Genomic DNA, 23,569 nt, shown 5'->3' with positions numbered 1-23,569 from the left:
TCATTTAGAATTTTTTTTGTGAACTACAGAGCCCAGTCTTCTAAATATGGACACTTAAATATATTTAGATCCTGCATTTACCTTTCAAATATGAATTCATGTTTTTAAATGCAAATTTAAGTGACCAAATGTGGGATTTAGAAATCTCATTCAGATTTCAGTATTTGAAAATTGCGTCCAAGTATATAATTTTTAGCTGAGTTTAAACTAGCACCAGATCTAGATGTTACAGTCACATAGTTGCTGGGACAATGGAAAACTTGGACAACAGATCACTGATTACAGCCCTTGGAGTTGACAGTCTCTGGGAGGTTCGTTCTTGGTGGGAAGACCAGGAGAAAGGGTCTTTGCGAAGAGCATCATACGTTTGCCATGCTCCACTGGCCAAGTACACTGAGGCCAAATTGCTCTGTATAAAGGTGAAGCAGTTTTACTGCGTAGTAGCTGAGACATACTGGAGGTATAGCTCGCCAATCCATGACATAGGGAAGAAAAATAGTAGTAGTAGTATGAATAGCTGGCAGGAAACCGAGGCAAGTGTGTCTTTCTCACCCAGCCCTGCCTATTATTTCAGACCTCACCTTTGGGTCAGTCTTAAAGTATATGAGAACTCTTTCTCCAAGTGGAAGTTTAGCTACATCGAAGTATACAGTGAAAAGGTGATCGTCCTGGGTGACGACATCTTCGTCGTAGACTCTCAGCTCCAGCACGTTCTGCGAAGGGAGATGAGGGGTTTTAGCAATCCTACATTCTGGCTTTCACAGAGCCCAGGAAGCAGGGATTCCTGGGGACAGTCTATTTTTATGTTGTACAAGGAGAGGAAGAAAAGTGAAGGGATACAGAAATTTTGCAAATATCCACCTTTGAAGAAATCTATTCTAAATTTAAGTAATACGGTTTCTTCCCCAGTTCAATTTAAATGCTATAAAAGTTAGCTATGTGAGTGAATGATACATTCTGTTTCGTCAGAATAAGTGAGAAACCAGGCCCTTCCAATGAATTATGACATATTAGCACTCTATGACAGCCAGGAACCTAATTGTCATGCCCTGTGTAGGAAAGATATCATGAGAGAGACAATGGAAAAACTGAAGGAAACTAGAAAATTTGTTAGAAGCCAAATCCCAGCTGCTCCTACATTCCTTGTTGTACAGGGAGAAATGATTGGTGGATCTGCATGATGGTGGGTACACTGACCACATGCCCAACCTCCACTGCAAGGGACTGTACAGGGCCCCATGACCCCACAAATCCTGTTCCTGTGCAGTATAAATACCCCAGTTTCATTGCATATGGGACTTTTCACTTTGTGGAAGAGGGGGAACGATTTGCCTCTAAGCTACAGGCCACATATATTGGGCTCCATTTTGCTCCCATTGACATCAGTGCAAATGATGCTACTGACTTCAGTGTGATCAGGGGCAGGACCGCTATGAGTAGCCTGTAACTAAAGAGCAAAACCTGTCCTCTAGCACAAAGCTCAGGGTCACAAACTTGGTCGAATTGATACAGTCTCACTGAGCAGGCAGGTGAACACTGCCTATGAATTGTGTAGCTGTGGTTACTGTAAGAATTCATTTATTGTCAAATTACATTGAGTTTTTTTATGTACTTGACATTATTCTATTAATGATTCAACTGATTCAAAGCAAATGCCATGTAATCTATAATAAGCTATGTGGTTTATTTTCTACACATCAGCATGCAAGTAATATAGTAATTACTATGGTAAAGTACCTACCATATGGAATTCTAATGCTGTATGTGGGGATTTTATATTATTATGCCTAATTGCACAGCAATTCCAAGTAAATCTTTTGTCATCACATATAAGGAAATTATATTTACATGACATTTGTGTGCTGAAAAATAAACACTTTTAACTAAAGAAATAGTCCAAATATCCTGCAGTTTACCCAGCACTTTAGCTTGATACCAAGCTGCTAACAAAGACTTTAACCTAAACTATAACATTTTTGACTTGTAAATGTTTAGTATTTTTAACTTGATCTTTAACCTTAACTTCACATTTTCCAGGTTTTCATATAACTGTTTCTTAATAACTCAATGCCCCAACAGTTAGTTAATATAATATTTAACTAGTTAATGTTTAAAAAGCACTTTGAACATAAGAAGTGGCATAACTTTTAAGTGTTATTGTTACTATTCTAACAATGTAGTTTTACTATCACTTACTTGAAGTGTCGTTACTACCTTAGCTGTTTTTTTTTTTTTTTTTTTTAAAGATTTGGGTCTTAGAATCCCTTTTGTCATTTAATAAATATTTAAAAACACTAATATGCAAAAAAATGTAGATTGTTATTTTCTTCTGACAGAGTAATTTTATTAAGATTATAGATATGGTATGAAGATGAGTATAATGAGATAACATATAGCATAGTATTTGGCAATTGTAAATTCATTGAATTACTTCAGTTCAGCTGACAGAACTTACCAATGCTGCTGGCTTCTCCAGCAAGAGTATTCTATGGATAAAAGAACACCACACTCTATTGACAGCAAAATGTATATGGGAAATTAAATTCATTGTAGAAAATTAGGTTCCTTATGTGACACTAGTCACTGGCCTCTCTATCCCAGTACAACCAGCTTTCCCATGATAACCCTTCTTCTGGCTTACATATTCGTCAGTTTAGTTGTAATGCACACAATTCACCAATTCAGGCCTCCCAGCTCAGCTTCACGGCTGAATGGAGTGCATTGTGTTCTGAGATTGAATCACTCTGATGGCAGATAGAACAGCAAAGTAAAACTCAGTGAGGAATCTCAATGCTTTAAATGGTTCAAAATTTGTCAGGTATTGAGTAGATAAAACATTGCTGTATATAACATCCACTAAAGCATCAGTCAATTCAGTAGTAGTTAGTAGAGCTGGTTGGGAATTCTTCATCAAAATGTGTTTGGGGGTTTGTTGGTTTGGGGTTTTTTGTGGAAAATGCAGTTTCCATAAAATAAAAAAAACTTTTCTGGAAAAATTTAGATTTATCTGGAGTTTTGCATGTTCTTTTAGGAAAAATCTAAATGAAATGTTTAATTCAACATTAATCTGTATTTGCCTGAGGTGCTACAATGCCTCATAGGATTTCTAGTTTGGGTGCCTTGCACCTCCGTTCTCCTCTATGGACTGGACTTCCTGGTTAGGCTCCATCTCCCATGATGTTCTGAAGACTCACCCTGGTTGAACAAGCATGATACATACGGGCAGATGCAGTCCAGCTGGGGCTTTTGGCCCTTTTGGGAGAATGGGGGCATGAGACACCAAAATTACTACTCCCATAAGGCACTTCAGTAGCTCAGGGTGACACAGACTAATGTTGAGCCAAGCTGAAGCAACACGTTTTGATTTCGTTCAACAAACTGAAGTGAAACATTTTGCTGTGGAAATGTGCAAATGTTTCATTTCAACATTTCTGAACCAAGTTTTTTTTGGAACTTTCTATGCCACAGAATATTGATTTCCCCCTTCCCCGCCCCCAATTTGGAATGAAAAGAAATTTCGGCATATGAGAATTGCCTGTGGCTATCTGGCTATCTGCCTAAAGAGAAATCAGTGAAACAAATTAGTCCTTTGCAGGCTGCAATGACACAATAATCCATCATTCAGAGATGCTTTTATACATCAAATCAGAGAGAAGAGGAAAGAGCCCTGAGGTATACCACAGACAACAACTTATACCAACACTGGGAAAATACTAAGGAATCAGTTTATTTAAAGAGAATAGATTTCAGTTGATTGCCTATTTCACCCTATAAAGATTTTTCTTCCATTCTGTTGAGAACCCTGAATGGCTATTATCTTCTGAACACTAGGGTCTCTGGAGGTTAGCTTCCATCAATTGACTATGAATAGGGTTTGAATAATTAGTACTTTAACCATGATGGGCAGGTAGCTGAAAAAGTTACATAAAATTCTGAATATTTACCAGCACTTATTCCTAGAATCACTGAATTTGTTATGATGATTCATTGTTTCCCTCCATGTTACACAGAACATGTTGTCATTCAGTGCCTGTAGGGGGTTGCGTGGTAATGAAGTTTAAGAATAAGCCTGAATTTTGTGGCTCCTGTTTACTAGTGTAGTTTCCATTAACACAGAAAAATAACAATTTCTTTATTAAGAATGAATTTTAGCTATCTTAATTCACTCCAGACACTTAAAATATGGATTCTCCAAACCAATAGTTATCAAAAATGAGAAAGTGACCTCAAAAGAGTTTTATTGGGGGTATTTTAATCATCTAGTGTTTTAAACTGCAGGTTGTAGAAGACTTGAAAATCCTACTTCTGCCTAAGTGCTAACAGATCTCCAGGCTGCTGAAAGAGGGGAATTCTCAGTTTCTTACCTTGATCTGACTCTGGATCCTGAAGTAGAATGTTTCATTCCACACTGGGTTTCTGCAGTCATTGACACTTTTGGTGCGGATCTTTTCATATGTAGCTGTTGGCAATGACAGGCTGATGTAGCAATCAGAATGGCTTACTGTATAAAAAGAGGTACAGTATAACTGTTAATGTATCAAAACTCCCCATCTTAAGTGGTACTGAAGAAATTAGTGCACTGCACTAAAATTAAGTTGTATTTATTTAAAGACAGATTAGGGTAATTTATATATAAAACACATCTCAGGTTCTCAGCAGCAGGCCTGTGCCTTAATTCAATTCTCATGTGCATATGAATTATGACAGTCTTTAATTTCATGATCACATACTATTTTGCCACAGAACTCCTGCCACCACTATATTGTCTGAGTGCTTCACAAAATTGAATTAATTTATTCTAACATCACCTCTGTGTGATTAAGGGATGCTGTTATCCCCATTTTACAGATGGGGAACTGAGGCACACAGATTGAAGTAAAAGTGTCCCAATTGGATGCCCAATTTGAAATACCCAGGAGCTGGTTTTTCATAGTACTTAGAATTATATAGCACTTTATATGTCCAGAGCACAGCTTTCATTGACTTCAGTTGCAGCAAGGTAGAATGGCCCACTAACTCACAGGAAAATGATAAGACAAACACCGTATCACCTATGGATTCACACTTTTCACAAAGCGATCACTCCGACCTATCAGTCCTCATCCTCAAAGGAAACCTGCCAACACTTTCAAAAGACAAGCCCGGGAGCTTAAATTATTTATTCTGCTAGACACTGAGAATCATGGACTGAATTTAGACACTGGAATTATGGTTTATTACAATAATCTGTAACCCACTAGTCCCCTCTTTTTGTCCTACAACTGCAGAGGTTTCAACAGGCCACTCTATCTTGAATGGTCCCTTACAATATGTGCTAACTACTTATGCTAAACAATTTGTTCCACCTTGCATTTTGCAATGATGCTGGGAGTAACTTTCCCAGACCTGAAGAAGAGCTGTGTATGGCTCAAAACTGTGTGTCTCACCAACAGAAGTTCATCCAATAAAAGTTACTACCGCACCCACCTTGTCTCCCTTATAATTAAGAAGTTTCTCCTAATTTCTAAGGGCATGTCTACACAGTTGCACAGCTGTAGTGCGGTCATGAAGACACTCTAAACCCCAACCGGAGAGAGCTCTCTCTCGTCAGCTTAGTTAATCCACCTCCCCAAGAGGGGGCAGCTATGTCAGCAGGAGAGCACAGTACACATGGATGGTTAGGCTGGTATAACTATGTCACTCAGGGTGTGTGGATTTTTCTCTCCCCTGAGAGACGTAGTTATTCATAGATTCATAGACTCTAGGACTGGAAGGGACCTTGAGAGGTTATCGAGTCCAGTCCCCTGCCCTCATGGCAGGACCAAATACTGTCTAGACCATCCCTGATAAACATCTATCTAACCTACTCTTAAATATCTCCAGAGATGGAGATGCCACAAGCTCCCTAGGCAATTTATTCCAGTGTTTAACCACCCTGACACTTAGGAACTTTTTCCTAATGTCCAACCTAAACCTCCCTTGCTGCAGTTTAAGCCCATTGCTTCTTGTTCCATCCTTAAAGGCTAAGGTGAACAAGTTTTCTCCCACCTCCTTATGATACCCTTTTAGATACCTGAAAATTGCTATCATGTCCGCTCTCAGTCTTCTCTTTTTTAAACTAAACAAACTCAATTCTTTCAGCCTTCCTTCATTGGTCATGTTCTCTAGACCTTGAATCATTCTTTTTGCTCTTCTCTGGACCCTCTCCAATTTCTCCACATCTTTCTTGAAATGCAGTGCCCAGAACTGGACACAATACTCCAGTTGAGGCCTGACCAGTACAGAGTAGAGCGGAAGAATGACTTCTCATGTCTTGCTTATAGGCCTTGTAACCGGGCGTGACTCACCCCTGCACCACCTCCTGCTAGTTGCTTCAGGGAATTAGCTCGAATATGCCACTCGGAGCGCCCTCTGCAGGTCGGTGATCTGCCCTCTGGCCCCGTGTCCCTCCCTGGACCCCGGTGCCCCTTTTACATGGAGTGCTGCCCCCCTGGCAGTAACCCCTTTCTCTTAGGGGTTTCCCCTCCCCAGGGAACCCCCCACCCTCTATCCCCACTTTGCCTCAGGATCTTGGCAACTGCCCAGTCATTAGCTAGCCCCACGCCCTGGGGCAGACTGCAGTGTTAGCCTCTCATCATCGACAAAGGGGTTTGGGCCTGCTGCCTTGGCCTACCCCTGGGTTGCACCCTGCAACCCCCAGTACCTCCTAGCCTACTGCTAGGCCACAGCCTGGGGCTCTCCAGGCAGGAGCTCCCCAGCTCCTCTGCCTTTCTCCAGCCCTGCTCCACGCTAGGTACCTTGTCTCAGCAGCCAGGCCCTTCTCTCTCTGAACACAGAGAGAGTGTCTTGGGCTCCTGGCTTCTCTGCCCTTTTATAAGGGCCTGTGGCTCAGTTGGGGCATGGCCCCAGCTGCAGCCACTTCCCCCAATCAGCCCAGCCTAAAAGGCTGCTTTCTCCAGCCCCAGCCCCTTTCCTGGGCTGTTTTTAACCCCTTCAGGGCTGGAGCAGAGATCCACTCTGCTACAGGTCTATAATGTAGACCAGTACGGGATCAAGTGACTATGAAACAAGCCTCTCTCCCTGCTGGCTCCCACCCCTATGGGCTCCCCACATTAGTGTCAGGAACTCCCACCAACTACTCCCCCCAGTGCACTGGGCACCCCCTGTCATCTTTGCCTTGTGAGTATCTGGGCCTAGAGACATGTCACCACCTGGAGATGAACTCCAGGGCACAAAGCCCCACCTACTTCACCTGCCAGACAGAGCCCTTCCTGCCCCATGGCCAGTAAAAGGAAACAGGACCTGTTTCTGATGGGTCTGTATCTCAGTGATTGGGATTGCCTCTCTTCTGGTTTCCAGTCCCTGTGGCCCACCTCTGTGACAGGAAAGATGATGATCCGGGGAGAGGATTCTGTACAATTACTATTGACTCTGGTGTCCTTCAGGTAACAGCAACCCATTTTTGACTGCGGGAAAGAACCTTTTCTGAGACAATGGAAAAAGCCTCGGGAAAAAAACACGTTGGAAAAACTGCTGGGAGCCTACAATCCCCAGGAATTCACACTGAAGCCCCTTATATCAAGGGTAACTCTTCAAGTCAAAATATAGTCAACTGTTTTTATTTAAAAAGAAGTTTTCTTTTTGTAATGCGGATTAAAGATAATGGTTTTATAAACAATAAACTCTTACTTTTCTCTCTGTGTTGTTTTTTTCCTGTCCTCCTATCCCCCGGTATTAACCCAGAAAACTGTGACATTAATTTTTGCCCTGATTTTCACCCATTTTTTGAATTAAACATTGATAAATTCCCAGGAAATTTAAAAACAATAAAAACCAGAAATTAAGGGCCTTAAATATAGACAATAGATGTGAGCTAACTAGAAAAACTGCATTTAAAAGCTTCACTTTGATACTATTTTGCAACCTCTTCCCATAACCTTATTATCTTATATCAGTTGATATGCATAAGAGTTTAAAAGAGCCCTTGATGAAACACTTCTGATTTAATGTGCCAGCATTGCTGTTTCATAATCCCAGAGTAAGTGCAGGATACTACAGTACGGAAACATAAAGTTTGGTCTTTTGAGTGACTCCATGCTGCTTCCACATCCATGCTGCAATCTTCTATGTGCAAATCATGTCTTTTTAATCTGGGTAATAATTCAGTTCTTGATCAATATGACCAGTGTTTGACAAAACTCTTTTATAGAAAGTGAGACATATTGCCCACAGTAGTTTTAGCTACATGCACATCATGTTAGGATTTACCTATCTTTGTAGAGATGCAGCTTAGTACTATGTATTTCTTTGGTATCTTCAGACCGGTTATATCGGCCTTATTAAATTTGTTGGCTATGTACTGGAGAGTCCTCTGAAATATGCAATAATCTGCCCCACCACTGTGTTACTTGCACCCTGGCTCATGTATTTTTTTTCCTGAGTGTGGCCTGGCAGGCAATGCTGTCTTTATTCTTTTACACTGTACTTATGGGTATGCTGGTAGTTTCTGTGCTATGCAATATACTGTAATATTTCAGTTGCTGAGGAAGTGGGGGAGCCAAACTGGATCCCAGGACCAGGCCATCTTGCATCCATACTGTAATCAAAACACTATAAACAGGATCATATCCCCTACTTCCTTTTATCTATGCTGCACTGATTCAAAAAGAAGGTTCTGGCTACAGACCATCTATATTTTAAAATAGTTTCCCAGATATAGATAAGAGGCAAATTTAGGCCTCATGTGCTGCATGCAAGAGGCAAGGTCTTTTCACCTCCCTGTTTCATATCACATTCCATCACTCTCTGTTCCACAAGAATTTTTAAAAGATGCCATGTACATAGTAATATATAGCTGCCCCATTATGAAATTGCTAGATAAGCATTTGAAAATAAAGAGAATTCACCTTTGGGTCAGCAGCAATTGATATCCAATAATAATATTAACATTAGCTTTGGGGGTAATAGTTTTAGAAAGAACTTTGTTATTCATTTAATGTAAATGAATCAGAATCAAGATCAGAGGTAAAAACAGGAAAAAATAGAGTTGCCTTCTGCTATCATCAAGAAAACCATATTGCAAGTACAGATGCAAAGAGCAGTGGTGATGTGGAAAGTGATGCAAGCTAGGCTGCCTTACACTTACAGACATCCTGAGCCTAAATTTTCAAACAAGGCCACTGATTTGGGGTATCTCCATTTTTTAGTGTCCACCTTAGGCCTGATTTTCAGAGCTGCTGAAGCACCCCTTATCTCTGGAGCTGCAGGTACTCAGCACCTCTGAAAATCAGAGCAAACATGTCTCAACTCAGTACCTATTTTTGAAAATGTGAGTCTCTTGTAACTATTTCACCCACTTACCAATGCATAAGAGCACAGAGGGGATTTAAAGTGATTTACGTGAAATGTCAAGGAAATGGAGGAAGGTGTAAGGTGCCAGTTAAATTAGAGATGATCTGCTTGCACTCACGCTCTCGTATTAGTTTCTTTTTGCTGCATGCCTCTCTTCTAGCCCCACCTATGTGAGAGTTATACAATTTATACTCTGACTCAGTGGGCCAAATTCAAAAGTAATCTGGCAGGGCAGGAGCACAAGTTACATACAGGTAAGTGGGTGTGATGATGAGATAGTCTAAGTAAACAAAAACTACTTAATCTACAAGAGCCCACACTGCTATAACATGCATATTGAGGGGCTTGAAAAAAGTACAAATTACACCAATTTTGATTCCCACTGGACTCCCTCAGATTTACCTCTGAATTCAACCTTATGCCCATGTACAGAATCAGAGACATTGCAGATAGATTTTGCAAGGTTTAGTTTGAAGAACCAGAGAGCTAAGCACACCCAAGAAGGGTAAAGTATATGGGAGTGTTCAGATTCCGAGCACAAACCACATGTAGGCGTGAAGCCAAGAGAGAAAACATGTGATTAAAAAGCATAGATCTTTGGAAGAAAGAGACTGCACAGGCATATTTTCAGCTCCGGCTCTGCTCAGCACAAAGTGGCCTGAAAGTTTCCCCAAAGGAACAACCAAGGGCTCTGGGAATAAAGCCAGAGTACACAGCACTACAGCACCTGCACTCTTTAGAAGAGGCACCTCAGGGACACACAAGCAGGTCAGGGGCATGGTCAGGATGAGAGGGTTAGGGTCAGAGTGCACAGTGCTCTGTCAAAACCTGAGCAGGTATAATTGTTCTTATGGGACCCGTGCAGCCAGCTTAATTTAGGCCATGTCTACATAGCTCAGTGGTTTGAGCATTGGTCTGCTAAACCCAGGGTTATGAGTTGAATCCTTAAGGGGGCCATTTAGGAATCTGGGGGCACACAAAAAAACAGCTTGGGGATTGGTCCTGCTTTGAGCAGGGGGTTGGACTAGATGACCTTCTGAGGTCCCTTCCAACGCTGATATCCTATGACTCTAAAACCATGTTTCTCAGGGGTGTGAAAAAGACATCCTGCTGAGCAGCATAAGTAGCAGTGTGCACAGTGCTATGTCCGTGGGAGAGATTCTCCTGCCAACATAGCTACTGCAGCTTGGTGGGGGTGGTTTAATTATGTCAACAGGAGAAGTCTCTCCCTTCAGCACAGAGTGGCCACACAGTAAAGTGTAAGGTCTCTAGTGTAGACATAACATTAGTTACTTTTGGGCAGCCCCAGAATTAGGGGAGATAGCCAGGTGGCTTAGAACCACCTTCTCCTGTGCCTAGGGCAGCTGAGGATTTGGCCTGCTATTTCATGCATGTATGGAGGAATAGCAGTAGCAAGTTATTGATTATGAGCTCGAGGTGGTCAGCTGTAATAAACTGTTGCCAAAACAAACTTTGGGCCTGATCCAATGCCCAAATGGAGTGAATGGAAAGGCTCCCATTGATTTTAACAGACATTGGACCAGGCCCTTTATGTTTTATATGGTTGTTTTATTTTGACCTAAGAGTCTAATGCATTTTTTTAAAAATGTCTAAAATACAAGGAAAGAGCTGTCTCATTAGATCTCAAAGTAAATAAGCCCCAAAGTAAATAAGCATCTTAGCAAACTTTATGAAGTGCATCTAAACTCATAGGTCAAGATGATTCTCTTAAGTGTATTGGAGAAAAATAGGTTGCCAGATGGGCATGAAAATACTGCTTTTTTAAAACTAAGCTTGTCCAAAATGCATGGACTACTATCTCAATGCACTCCAGAAACTGCCCTGTCAATAGAAGACAGTACAGAAACATTTGTCCTTAAAACCAATCACAGCAATCTCAACCCAGGTGTAGCTCCATTAATTTCAATGATATAATAACAAAGATGCATTTGGCCTGTCATGTTTTATTGATATGAGATGCTGGATTATTTCAGAAACACATGGTTTATGATATTGATATATATGTAAAAGAAAAACTAGTACCTTTTCATTCCTGGTAAACAATACTCCTTGTGACACTTAATTTGTTTTGAACAATATGTTGTCTTTCTTGCTACACATGGAAGGTCATTTGACTAGTTATACTTGCACAGTAACATAAATACTAGGTCTCAGGTCATGCTCTGATAACCAAATATACTGCGATACTGTAGCTGTTTATGTATACCCTAGTAAAATCAATTACTTCCTTTTTTTGACTCATGGTGTTTGCAGTGTTCAGTTGTGCACTGATTACTTTCAGAAGTAGGAACAATTCTAGGAAGAGTAGAGACACTCACGTGTATCTGCCCGACGGAGATTTCTCATTCGTATTATTCTTATAGCGAGCAAGTAACAAGGAGATAATTCCATCTGTAGAAGAATGATATATGAAAGAAAGGTTAAATTTAAAAACGTGATACCTAACAAATGAAGAACCTAATCAAGTATTGTATGACAATTAACATATTTTTGCTGAACATTTTATAAGTCATTTTCTACACTGATATATAGAGATTCACAAGATCAGGGATCATCATCACGAATCATGAATTTATTCCTTTATTTATTTATTGTTAAGGAAAGTGCAACTGTGTTTTTCCAAAAAATTCAGGGCATACTTGTGAGTTTAGGTTTTTTCACTGAGTTTTTTAGGGGAAAGAAGGAAAAATTGCAGGGTTGGTGGGTTTTTTTGTTTTTTGTTTGTTTGTGTGTTTGTTTTTAACAAATAGTACAATTTTAATTCTATGGAACCAGTTGCCAACAGTTGCAGTACATGGAGTTGGTCTTCTCAAATACAGGAGTCAGGAAAGTGGCTGGTATTCTCAGCAAAGCTTTTTTTAGTGTGTTGGAGCCTTCTAGAGGGCAAAATTTACTCCATGGTCCCCAGGCTGGTTCTATGCTCAAATTAGGTACTTTGATACCTCCCTTGTGCTACCCACCATGGTGCATATATTGCTTTGAAGTAATTTGTTGTAAGTGCATTGTGGACTTGAGCTAAACTCAATGGTGAGTGTACAGAAGATTGTGAGAATCTTTCCTTCAGTTCTGAGTCACATGGGTTTGTGCTGCTTGAGATTCTGTGTGAATTTTACATTCAGACAAACCAGAATATCAAAACGAAACTCAAATAAAACCAGTAAGTTTAACTCTGTTTAACATAACAATTATGCCAACACAGAGGTGTAAGTTTTAGCTCAAGCAGAACTAGCTCTCATCAAGCTACCACACTATAAATAGAAGTGTTAACTGCAATGGCTCAAGCTGAGGGATGGGGTAGCTGCCCAAGTACAATCCCTCTGAAATCCTAGGTATGTACTTGGAATGGCTAGCCCATCCCACTGATTGCGCTGCTGTAAGAACATAAGAATGGCCTTACTGGGTCAGACCAAGGGTCCACCTAGCCCAGTATCCTGTCTTCCGACAGTGGCCAATGCCAGGTGCCCCAGAGGGAATGAACAGAACAGGTAATCATCAAGTGATCCATCCCCTGTTGCTCATTCCCAGCTTCTGGCAAACAGAGGCTAGGGACACCCTTTCTGCCCATCCTAGCTAATAGCCATTGATGGAGCTATCCTCCATGAACTTATCTAGTTTTTTTTTTTTTAACCCTGTTATGGTCTTGGCCTTCACAACATCCTCTGGCAAAGAGTTCCACAGGTTGACTGTGCACAGTGTGAAGAAATACTTCCTGTCATTTGTCTTAAACCTGCTGCCTATTAATATCATTTGGTGATCCTAGTTCTTGTGTTATGAGAAGGAGTAAATGACACTTCCTTATCTACTTTCTCTATACCAGTCATGATTTTATAGACCTCAATCATATCTCTCCTTAGCCATCTCTTTTCCAAGATGAAAAGTCCCAGTCTTATTAGTCTCTCCTCATACGGAAGCCGTTCCATACCCCTAATAATTTTTGTTGCTCTTTTCTGAACCTTTTGCAATTCCAATATATATATTTTTGAGATGGGGCGACCACTTTTGCACACAGTATTCAAGATGTGGGCGTACCATGGATTTATACAGAGGCAACATCATACTTTCTGTTCTATTATCTATCTCTTTCTTGGTTACACTTCTATTTTTAGCATGCTGTCTCTATCAGAGCTATCATGGGTAAGTCTACATAGGCTGGAAATTACCTCTCCAACTCCAGTGTAGACATACCCTGAGAATCTGGGCTGTAGGCTCCACCAGTTGCACTACAGCAGGAAACCCAGTACTCCATGCACTCCGTTTTCAGGCTTTAGTCATTAAAAGGACAAGAAACAATAAGAAAATAAGAAGGAAGGTAACAATGTTACTCATAATATGGCCTTCGGTGCTCTGAAACCCTCACCATATAAAGCTCTTCTAGCTTAATAGGGTGTTTGTAGCATCCCTATGTGATTTGAAGTCTCCTCCCAACGCACTATCACTAACAGGTAAATCCCAGACTCCTAAAAAGCTAATTGAGAGGTTTCTTTTGTTGGGAACTATTCCTGGTCTTCAAAACCTCAGCGTTTCCCTTTGTCTCCTATCCTTCTTTCTATTAGGAGAGAGCAATTTGTAGTCACCATATACCCTAAATGCCTAATTCCACCAAATACCAAGACCCAGAAATTCAGTTGAGAAGTATTTCTGGGAGACTTTATGGCTAGAGGAGTTAGGTTCATCAATCCTATTGAAATCAGTGGGGCTATGGTGCCCAGCTCCCTTAAGCTCCTTTGAAAATCCCAGCCATAGTCTTTTATCAAGCCAGTCTCCAATACATTGCTGCTACTGACAATACTACATGATGACAGGATAATATGATTTTCTTTTTTTCTAAAATAAGATGTTTCCTGATGGTATATTTGCATATGCTGCATATAGTCAAGTCATCCTGGCAAAATGCTGCTGTGACAGAGCCCATAAAAAATTCAGTATTTCCTGTGACCAAGACACTCGGTGACAAGGCCCACTCACAGACGCTGCTGTTTCCTCATACTCTAGGAACCCTTCCTCCAACAGTGAGCATATACATTCAAATCCTAGACCAGCATTTCTCAAACTGAATTCTGCTACTTTGCCTATGTAAACTCAAAGAAAAGCAATTTCAGGTCCATTCTAATCTGCATAACACATCATTAACACTATAATTATATCATGCTTCACTTATTAGTAACAAATAGAAGAGCTGTTTTTATATATATAGGCTTTAATGATGGAGTCAAAATTTGGAGGGTCCCAAACAGAATTCTAAAGTGGAATGAACAAGGGAGTGATGTACAATACTTTAATTACCTTGCCATCAAACTTAAGTTGCACTTGAGATAAAACAGAAACATTTATTCTGTGAGTGATTTACTACTAATTGTCAAGCCATCTTCATTTGAACGCCTGCAAAATAGCGTGCACAAACACATAACCCTGCATAATGTAGATACAAGAAACACTGCATGTACTAAAGCCAATCTGACAGCTAAGTACATATATTCACATATTAGAATTTGCATGCAAACACCATGCAATCTAACTAGGTACACGTTCATTTGAAAATGTAGGCTATTAAATGCACTACGCACAAAATCTAATGAAAACTATATTAAATCTATTATTTTTAGCAAAAAGAATAGGACAGTCCCCCAAATGAAAACAAAAACGCTCTTCCATGTGCAAAATAACTGAGCGAAAAGAAGAGCTTTGCACAATGTGCTAAATGTCAACAGACTAGAGTTTCGTTGTACAAATGGGGAAGGAAACTCCTTAGTAAAGGACCCTCCATTATGAAAGTCCTGTCACAAGTCTTCAACTGTTTAAATTTAGGGACTGTTAGCCTGAATGCCACTGCTGACCTTAATTGCTATTGTAGCATGTGGGGAAAGGAATGGTCAGGACCAAAATAATATACTTCTTCATTAAAGATCAAAGTCAGCACCTTGAGTTGTGCCCAGAAGCAAATAGGAACCCTGTGCTGGTCCTGGAATATGATATAATATGCTTCCATACAACTGATTCTGTGTAATAGGCAAGCAGATGCATTCGGTTGTAAGTCCTCATATACTTCAGTGATGAACACCAGATAAAAACTTATAGTTGCGAGAAAGGAAAAGAGAAGACAGAAGATTAAACAGGCAAAGAATATATGTGTTCTTCAAGTGTAGCACCACATACAACACACTGCACTGTCCCAGTGTAGAAGTCACAAAGACCAATTACTGTGACAAGGTCTGGCACTGCAAGAAGAAACTCCAAACATGTCATCAGAGAACAGAGGACTATTTCTACCGAACTGGATGCAAACTAGACAAAAGTCTTCTAAAAACAGAGGGTTCACTGGATTTTAAAATAAAACCTTTACAAATTCCTTGTCAGGTGAAGAAGTATATTGAATGCAATTCTTCTCCACCCTTCATTAGTGCCTGATCGTGTAAGGATCTAAGGGCAGTTTATGCCTTGGCATCATGCTATTCCCTTTGCCAGTCAATTATCCAAGTGACATGATACACAGCACTAACATATACAAACCACCTAAATTCAGGTTATGAGTTTACAGCATTTCCACAAAAAGCTTAGTACGGTGACAAAGCATCATGTTTAAAGCTTGTCTACATGAGAAAGTGGCATCAGTTTAAGTTAAGGCTTAATTTAAACTGGTGCAAAAGGTTATGTGGATGTTGTTATATCTGCTTAGGTAGAACCAATGCACACTTCTCATGTAGGCATGGCCTGTGTATAAGAGGCTATGTCTGCACTATGACGTAGGTGTGAGATTCTGAACTCACCTACATGTACTCGAGCAAGTTCTCTTCTCAACTAGAGCACTAAAAATATTAGTTTGGCCCAGAACTGGCGCTAGTGTTTTTAGCGCCCTAGGCGCACAGCCATTTTGCCGCCCCGTGCACTGGTCCCGTGGCTCCAGTGGATCTGCCGCAGTTGTGCCTGCGGAGGGTCCGCCGGTCTGCGGCTCCGGTACAGCTGCGGCAGCCGTGCCTGCGGGAGGTCCACCGGAGACGCGGGAGCAGCAGACCATCCGCAGGAATGCGTGTGGCAGCTCCACGGGAGCCGCGGGACCAGAGGACCCTCCGCAGCACGACTGAGGCAGGTCCACTGGAGCCGCCTGCCGCCCCCCCCAGCAAAATGCTGCCCCCTAATAATCCTGGCACCCTAGGCGATTGCCTAGGCCACCTAAATGGAAGCGCCGGCCCTGGTTTGGCCACAGTACCATAGGCATCAGTGGCACAAGCTAGCTGCCCCAAGTACAAACCCACCTAAACCCTGTGGTACATATTTGGAGCCATTAGCCCATGCCACTGCCTGTGCTATGTGGCTACGCTACTACTTTTAGCACAACTGCTCAGATAAGAGCTATCACAAATATGTCTACATGAGTTGGGAATCACATCTCTAGTTCATAGTGTAGACATACCCAGAGAAACTAATTCACAAAACTAATCATAAAACTATGTTTTGTAGAGCACATTTATAATACTCCAGATGCAAGGAAGGAAAGATAGTAGAAGGGATCGCTAGAAGGACAGAGTTAGGATATTTTGGATGCCTTAACTGCAAATGTCCATGTGACCCAGCAATCTCTCGGTGCCAATTGGCAGAGGACCTGGGGTGCATAAGTGTTACAAAGAGCCCCTGGTTCTGGTATGTGTGTATGGATAATATGTAATGACTTATGTATATGTACTGAAAATTATGTTCTTAAGGTCTGTGACTTGGGGCTGGCCACCAAACAGTGAGAACAGGTTTATTTCAGCCAGAAGATGTTTATGTATCAGTCTGCCTACATGTGAATTGAGTATTGTATACTCACAATGAATGCCTAAGTACAGACTGAGCCAAATGCTAATCAAGTGATTGCAAAGTCCTCAGCAGAGATCCTAGATAGGAAAACACAAGCAGTGGGTGGTTATCCTGTTTGCAAGCAAGACAATGGCTTTTTGGACTATCACTGTAGAGACAGAGGGTATGTCTACACTATGGGATTATTCCAATATTACATAAACCGGTTTTGTAAAACAGATTGTATAAAGTCGAGTGCACGCGGATACACTAAGCATACTAATTCGGCGGTGTGCGTCCATGTACCGAGGCTAGCATCGATTTCTGGAGCATTGCACTGTGAGTAGCTATCCCATAGCTATTTCATAGTTCCCGCAGTCTCTCCCACCCACTGGAATTCTGGGTTGAGATCCCAATGCAAAAACAGTGTCGCGGGTGATTCTGGGTAAATGTCGTCACTCAATCCTTCCTCCGTGAAAGCAACGGCAGACAATCATTTCGTGCCCTTTTTCCCTGGATTGCCCTGGCAGACGCCATAGCATGGCAACCATGAAGACTCTTTTGCCTTTTGTCACTGTCACCGTATGTGTACTGGATGCTGCTGACAGAGGCAGTACTGCAGTGCTACACAGCAGCCTTCATTTGCCTTTGCAAGGTAGCAGAGATGGTTACCAGCCCTATTGCACCATCTGCTGCTTTGGAAATTGGTGATGATGGTTACCAGTCCTATTGTACCGTCTGCTGCTGTCATGGGTGCTCCTGGCTGGCCTTAGCTGAGGTCAGCCAGGGGTGCATGGAAAAAAATGGGAATGACTACCCAGGTCATACCCTTCTTTATGTTTTGTCTAAAAATAGAGTCAGTCCCGGCTAGAATATGGGGCAAATCTACTAGAGAACCAGAGAACACAGCCGCTCTGGGTCAGAGCCCCAGATATCCCTCAGAAATGATGAGCTGCATGCCATTCTAGGGGGTGCCCCTGCAACAACCCCACCTGTTGCTTCCTTCCTCCCACACCCCTCCGTGGCAGTTATCCCCCCATTTGTGTGATGAAGTAATAATGCAGGAATAAGAAACAATAACTTTTTAGTGAGATAAAATGAGGAAGAGGCAGCCTCCAGCTGCTATGATATTCCAGGCAGGACATTAAAGGGTGGCGGGGACTGGAGCGCAGCCTCCCACTGCTATGATAGTCCAGTCAGGGACATTAAAGGGTGGGAGGGAGAGGAGCACAGCCTCCCGCTGCTATGATAGTCTAGAATCTCGATTAGATATGAAAGGGTGGGGGAAGAGGAGCTCAGCCTCCAGCTGCTATGATGAGGATGGTTACCAGCCCTATTGTACCTTCTGCCAGGACTGATTCTCCAGGAGACAAAGCTTAAAGAAGGGAATGACTGGGAGTCATTCACATTTTTGTCCATGTGCCCCCAGCCGACCTCACCGAGGCCAGCCAGGAGCACTCACGGGATAATTATGAGGTTGGCTATCAGTCATATTGCACCATCTGCCATCGCGGAGGGGAGGGGATGCTGCTGTTTAGCGCTGCAGCACCCCGTCTACCGGCAGCATCCAGCAGACATACAGTGATATTGAAAAGAGGTGAGAAATGATTTTTTTCTCTTTTCTTTGACAGCGGGGGGTAAATTGATGACATATACCCTGAACCACTTTGATCCTTCAGGCATTGGGAGCTCAGCCAAGAATGCAAATGCCTTTCAGAGATTGCAGGAACTGTGGGATAGCTTGAGTCCTCAGTCTCCCCTCCCTCCGCGTCCATTTACTTTACATTTTAATAATTGGAGATATACCAATCTCCTAGAACTGGAAGGGACCTTGAAAGGTCATTGAGTCCAGCCCCCTGCCTTCACTAGCGGTGACCAATTTCTGCTCCAGACCCTTAAGTGGCCCCCTCAAGGATTGAACTCACAACCCTGGGTTTAGCAGGCCAATGCTCAAACCACTGAGCTATCCCTCCCCTCTGTTACACTTGTCACACAGCACTGTGTTGAGTCCCTGCTGTGGCCTCTGTCTATCATAGCCTGGAGATTTTTTTCAAATGCTTTGGCATTTCGTCTTCTGGAATGGAGCTCTAATAGAACAGATTTGTCTCCCCATTCAGCGATCAGATCCAGTATCTCCCGTATGGTCCATGCTGGAGCTCTTCTTGGATTTGGGATGCATGGCCACCCATGCTGATCAGTGCTCCACGCTGGGCAAACAGAAAATGAAATTCAAAAGTTCACGGGCTTTTCCCCTTTTTCCCCATCTACCTGGTCAGTGCATGCAAGTCCAGATTGCTGTCCAGAGCGGTCACAATGGTGCACTGTGGGATAGCTCCCGGAGGCCAATACCATCGACTTGTGGCCACACTAACCCTAATTCGAAATGGCAATATCGATTTGAGCACTACTCCCCTCGGTGGGGAGGAATACAGATATCGATATTATGAGCCCTTGATATCGAAATAAAGGGCTTTGTTGTGTGGACGGGTGCAGGGTTAATTTGGTTTAACACTGCTAAATTCGGTATAAACCTGTAGTGTAGACCAGGCCAGAGAAATAAACTCTGTATCTTTCCACTGAGGAGTCAAGAAGACAGCATGCAAGTCTCATGAATGGAAGGTCACAGCCTGACTGTAATACACTGGACAGATTTTGGGTGAGCTTTGGATCTGTATGACATGACAATGTCTTGTTAGTTAAGTTCAGGTTCAACTATGCATCTCATGATTTTATTTTATATGCAACCCTTTGTTTCTACTATTTTATTTGCTATCATTTGACTATTTGTCTTTGTTAAATAAATTTATATTAGCTTTGTTTATGAACAAATCTAGGTGTCATGTTATGCAGAGCTGTGTTCTTTAGCATACTGGTAAGCTGCAGTGTACTATTCCTTCAGGAACAGAGGATCTGGGAATTCTGTGAGTGTCCAATGGATCTGGGGCTGGGCACTCCGGGGAGACTCTCTGAGCACCAGAATATGCCTATTGTTAACCTGTTAAGAGCAAGCAGGGCCTGCGGACGCTTGGAAGGCCATGCTTGTGCTGCCAGAGGCTCTCGATAACCATCACAGTCCATGCTTTCAAATTTTGGGGTATCATCAGTTTAATTCTAAATCATTTTAATCTAGTTTAGATCTGCTATGGAGAAGGTTTAGTTTGACCTTCTCCATTGCAGTCTATAGAATTTCACTTTGGAGTTCCCAATCATGCCCAATAACACGATGTTGAACTATAGCATATCTTTTAGAAAGACATTCAATCTTGATTTAAAGATATCTAATGATGGCAAATCCACCACATCCTTTGGTAGTTTGTTCCAGTGGTTAATTACCCTTATATTTATCCTTTGCATTGCACTTGCAAATACCCTGGTAAAAATTTGTGCTTTAAGCAAACTTTCATTGTTGTAATTGATTGATGTCATTTTGAACAAACCATCTGGTTATTACAGCTGGTCAAACTATTTGCGGTGAATTCAGTATCCTTTTTTGATTCAGGAGTTATATGCAAACAAATCCAGATGTGTGTGCATGTTCATTTATTAGCATACATATAGGCTAAAATTGTTCAGTGAAATTATCAATTTGCTCTGAGTATTCATTAGTTGCATTGCATGATTGGTTATCAAAATCAAATGGCATTATTTCTGCTCCACAATTTGATGTCTCCAACTTTTTAAACAGTAGAATGAGGAAATTCCAGAGTAACTTTTCAGATAATCATTTGTGAAACTTCCAGAATTCATAAATATTTTCATTAATATCAGTTGACCATCCACATAATGAACAACTTGTGGTTCACAAGAAACCAAACTGATATTTCCAGTCACAAATCAGGGTTTTATTATTCAAATAGGTCTCTAGTACAATATCTGTATTGCAACATTTAACAACACAGATTTTCTCAGACTTTTTAATGGCATAGAATGTGGAAACAAATGTCTCTAGATTTCTAGGATCATCAGTTGTGTTCTATTTTGGATACCATTGATGAATCTAAATTAGATCTTCATTTAAATCCCCCCTTATTCAGTTTTGAGCTGACTACAGCTGACTACCGCACAGACAGAGAGCAAACAGTGTAATAGAGGGTATGTCAACACTTTCAGCCGGGGGTGTGATTCCCTGCTTGAGGAGACATACCAGTGCTAGCTCTGACCAAGCTCGTATGCTGAAAACAGAGTGTAGCTGCAGCGGAACAGGCTAGCTGCCCCAGGTACATATCTGTCCAAGACATGTTCTCGGGCCAGCTAGTCCTCCTGCCACTTGTGCTGCAACAACTACACTCTATTTTTAGCACACTGGCTCAATCTGAGATAGTATGGGTATTTCTCCTCACCCTGGAAATCGCACCCCAGCAGAACTCTCACCAGTGCCACTGACATGTAACGAGTACAAAAATGGATCCATCACTGACTTCCTAGGAATCCAAAATTCCTTCCTCCCTCTGAAGCCCTTTGTTATGCTGGTTTTCCTTCCAGAAGAGCTGAGGGTGAGCAAATATCCTGGAAATCAGGGTTTAAGCACACAAAAGACCTTTAACCACGATGTCATGAAAGTAATACATGTGGTCAGAGGTGACTCTATTGAAGCTGATGAGGTGGTGTCTGCTTACACCATTGCTGAATGTGACTCTGAGTCAGTAACAAGAAATATTTTAGAGACAAAATTCCATCTTTATAAGTAATGAAGGTAACGAGAGAAGGGATATTTTTCAAGCATCAAATCTAGAGTGACCAGATGTCCCAATTTTATAGAGACAGTCCTGATTTTGGGGTCTTTATCTTATATAGCCTCCCATTACCCCCAACCGCTGTACCGATTTTTCATATTTGCTGTCTGGTCACCCTAATCAAATCAAATGCAAAGAGAAATACAGAAAGCAATTCTGAAATTCCCAAAATTAAATAAGATGGTTCAAATGCTAAACCCAAGGATTTTCACCCATGAAACTGGAGCTGCTGCTATCATTAGTTGTCAATTTAAACTGATGCTCCATTATGTCCCAACCTTTCCTCCCTCCAGCTACACGAGCTTGGTTTTGAAATCCTCTAATTTACAGTACCTTAAATTCAGTATTCCCCTGCGCTGCACAGTGAATCCCATGCTCAGTTTTGACATTTCCCAAAGGATGTGTTTTAATGTTTCGATCCTGAAAAGAGAAGTGGGGAAGTAAAAACATTGTTGAGCTTTATCATGAGTTCATAGTTGCAGTAACCCAGGCTGAACCCTTAAATTAGCATGGCTGTTCTATGTTTCAATACTCACACTGGTGTCCCTACTACCAGGTCATTTTGAACTCACATGCTTTAATTGGCATAACTGGGGTGCAAGATGGGTATGAAACCCCATGTAAGTGCCACCCTTTTCTATGAAACAATGGAGGAAGATTCCTCTCAGCTGTGGGACATCAAAGCAGCAGCAAACCTGCTTCCTATATACTAACCTGTAATAAAGTTTTGCTTTTCTATCTCAGATCTCAGTTCTGTGCTTCCTATTTCCTCTGCTTATATTTAAAATAAAAATAAAAACTATGAAAAATGCAAAACAAAACAACACAGATGATCTGAATTCTTAATCTCTCTCACTTCTTTTGTTTCCCTTCCTTTTATTTCCCCATAGCCTGCTACCATGTCTCATTCAGACATCAAGGATGAAATCTTAGCTGCATTGAAGTCAACGTAAATTTTGCCATTGATTTCAGTGAAGCCAGGATTTCACTCTTCAGGCTGAGACATATTGTCATGCTTCCTGTCAGGAAAGAATCATGCACAGCAGCTGGCACATAAATACTATAATAAAGCAGGACTCATATTACCTGCTTTGTGCTGTACACATCTGAATTGAAACCTTAAACAAATTTGGTGTTAGGGCTTTCTTACCTGAGGTGAACTGGCACATGATGCCATTTTGGTCTCTGTTGCAAGCAAGTCATATGTTACTACTGGCACATGAGCTGGCAGTGGCTCCTGAAACATGTTTGCAGACTTTACACTGGCCGGAGTCAGTGAGAAGTTGTTTTATAAATGGACTTACTTAGAGCTCCACCCAGCTCATTTCTGCAAGGAAAGATGGCCCCTCCCAGCCTCCTCCCACTACTATAGAGTGTGATTGAACGCACTGGATGACTGTAAACTGGAGAGATTTATTTTGCAGCTGTATTGGGCAGTAGAGCTGGTAGGAAATTTTCCAATGGGATTTTTTTTATTGTAAAATACTGATTCATCAAAATTGAAATGTTCTGCAGAAACATCTCATTTTCAGTAAAATTTGGACAGAAATCATGCAGGTTTAAAAGGGAAATCTACCTGGTTTCCTGCAATCTGAGCTGCCTCCTCTGCAGCCCACTTGGTGGGCTGCCAATGAAACTGGGACCTTCCGGGGATACATCTCTTACAGCAAGTGGCAACCTGCAGCAGCAAATCCCAGAGTCTGGGTTGAAAG

At 41.6% G+C, this 23,569-nt stretch overlaps 1 protein-coding gene across 1 annotated transcript in view; it reads right to left on the bottom strand.

The window, feature by feature from the left end:
• Positions 1 to 23,103, bottom strand: part of LOC116832826 (cytosolic phospholipase A2 epsilon-like) — a 50,447-nt gene extending 27,344 nt beyond the window's left edge. The window contains exons 1-5 of the mRNA XM_032793893.2: positions 23,008 to 23,103; positions 22,191 to 22,277; positions 11,670 to 11,742; positions 4,365 to 4,501; positions 582 to 713 (exon numbers count right to left, since the gene is read on the bottom strand). Coding sequence (XP_032649784.2) covers positions 582 to 713; positions 4,365 to 4,501; positions 11,670 to 11,742; positions 22,191 to 22,277; positions 23,008 to 23,103 — 525 coding nt within the window. The remainder of the gene's footprint in view (positions 1 to 581; positions 714 to 4,364; positions 4,502 to 11,669; positions 11,743 to 22,190; positions 22,278 to 23,007) is intronic.
• Positions 23,104 to 23,569: the final 466 nt, after the last annotated feature.

This window comes from Chelonoidis abingdonii, chromosome 4, assembly GCF_003597395.2.
Source record: "Chelonoidis abingdonii isolate Lonesome George chromosome 4, CheloAbing_2.0, whole genome shotgun sequence".
Taxonomy (NCBI): domain Eukaryota; kingdom Metazoa; phylum Chordata; order Testudines; family Testudinidae; genus Chelonoidis; species Chelonoidis abingdonii.
Note: the sequence above shows the minus strand (reverse complement) of the source record. Positions and strands in the feature narration are given on the sequence as shown.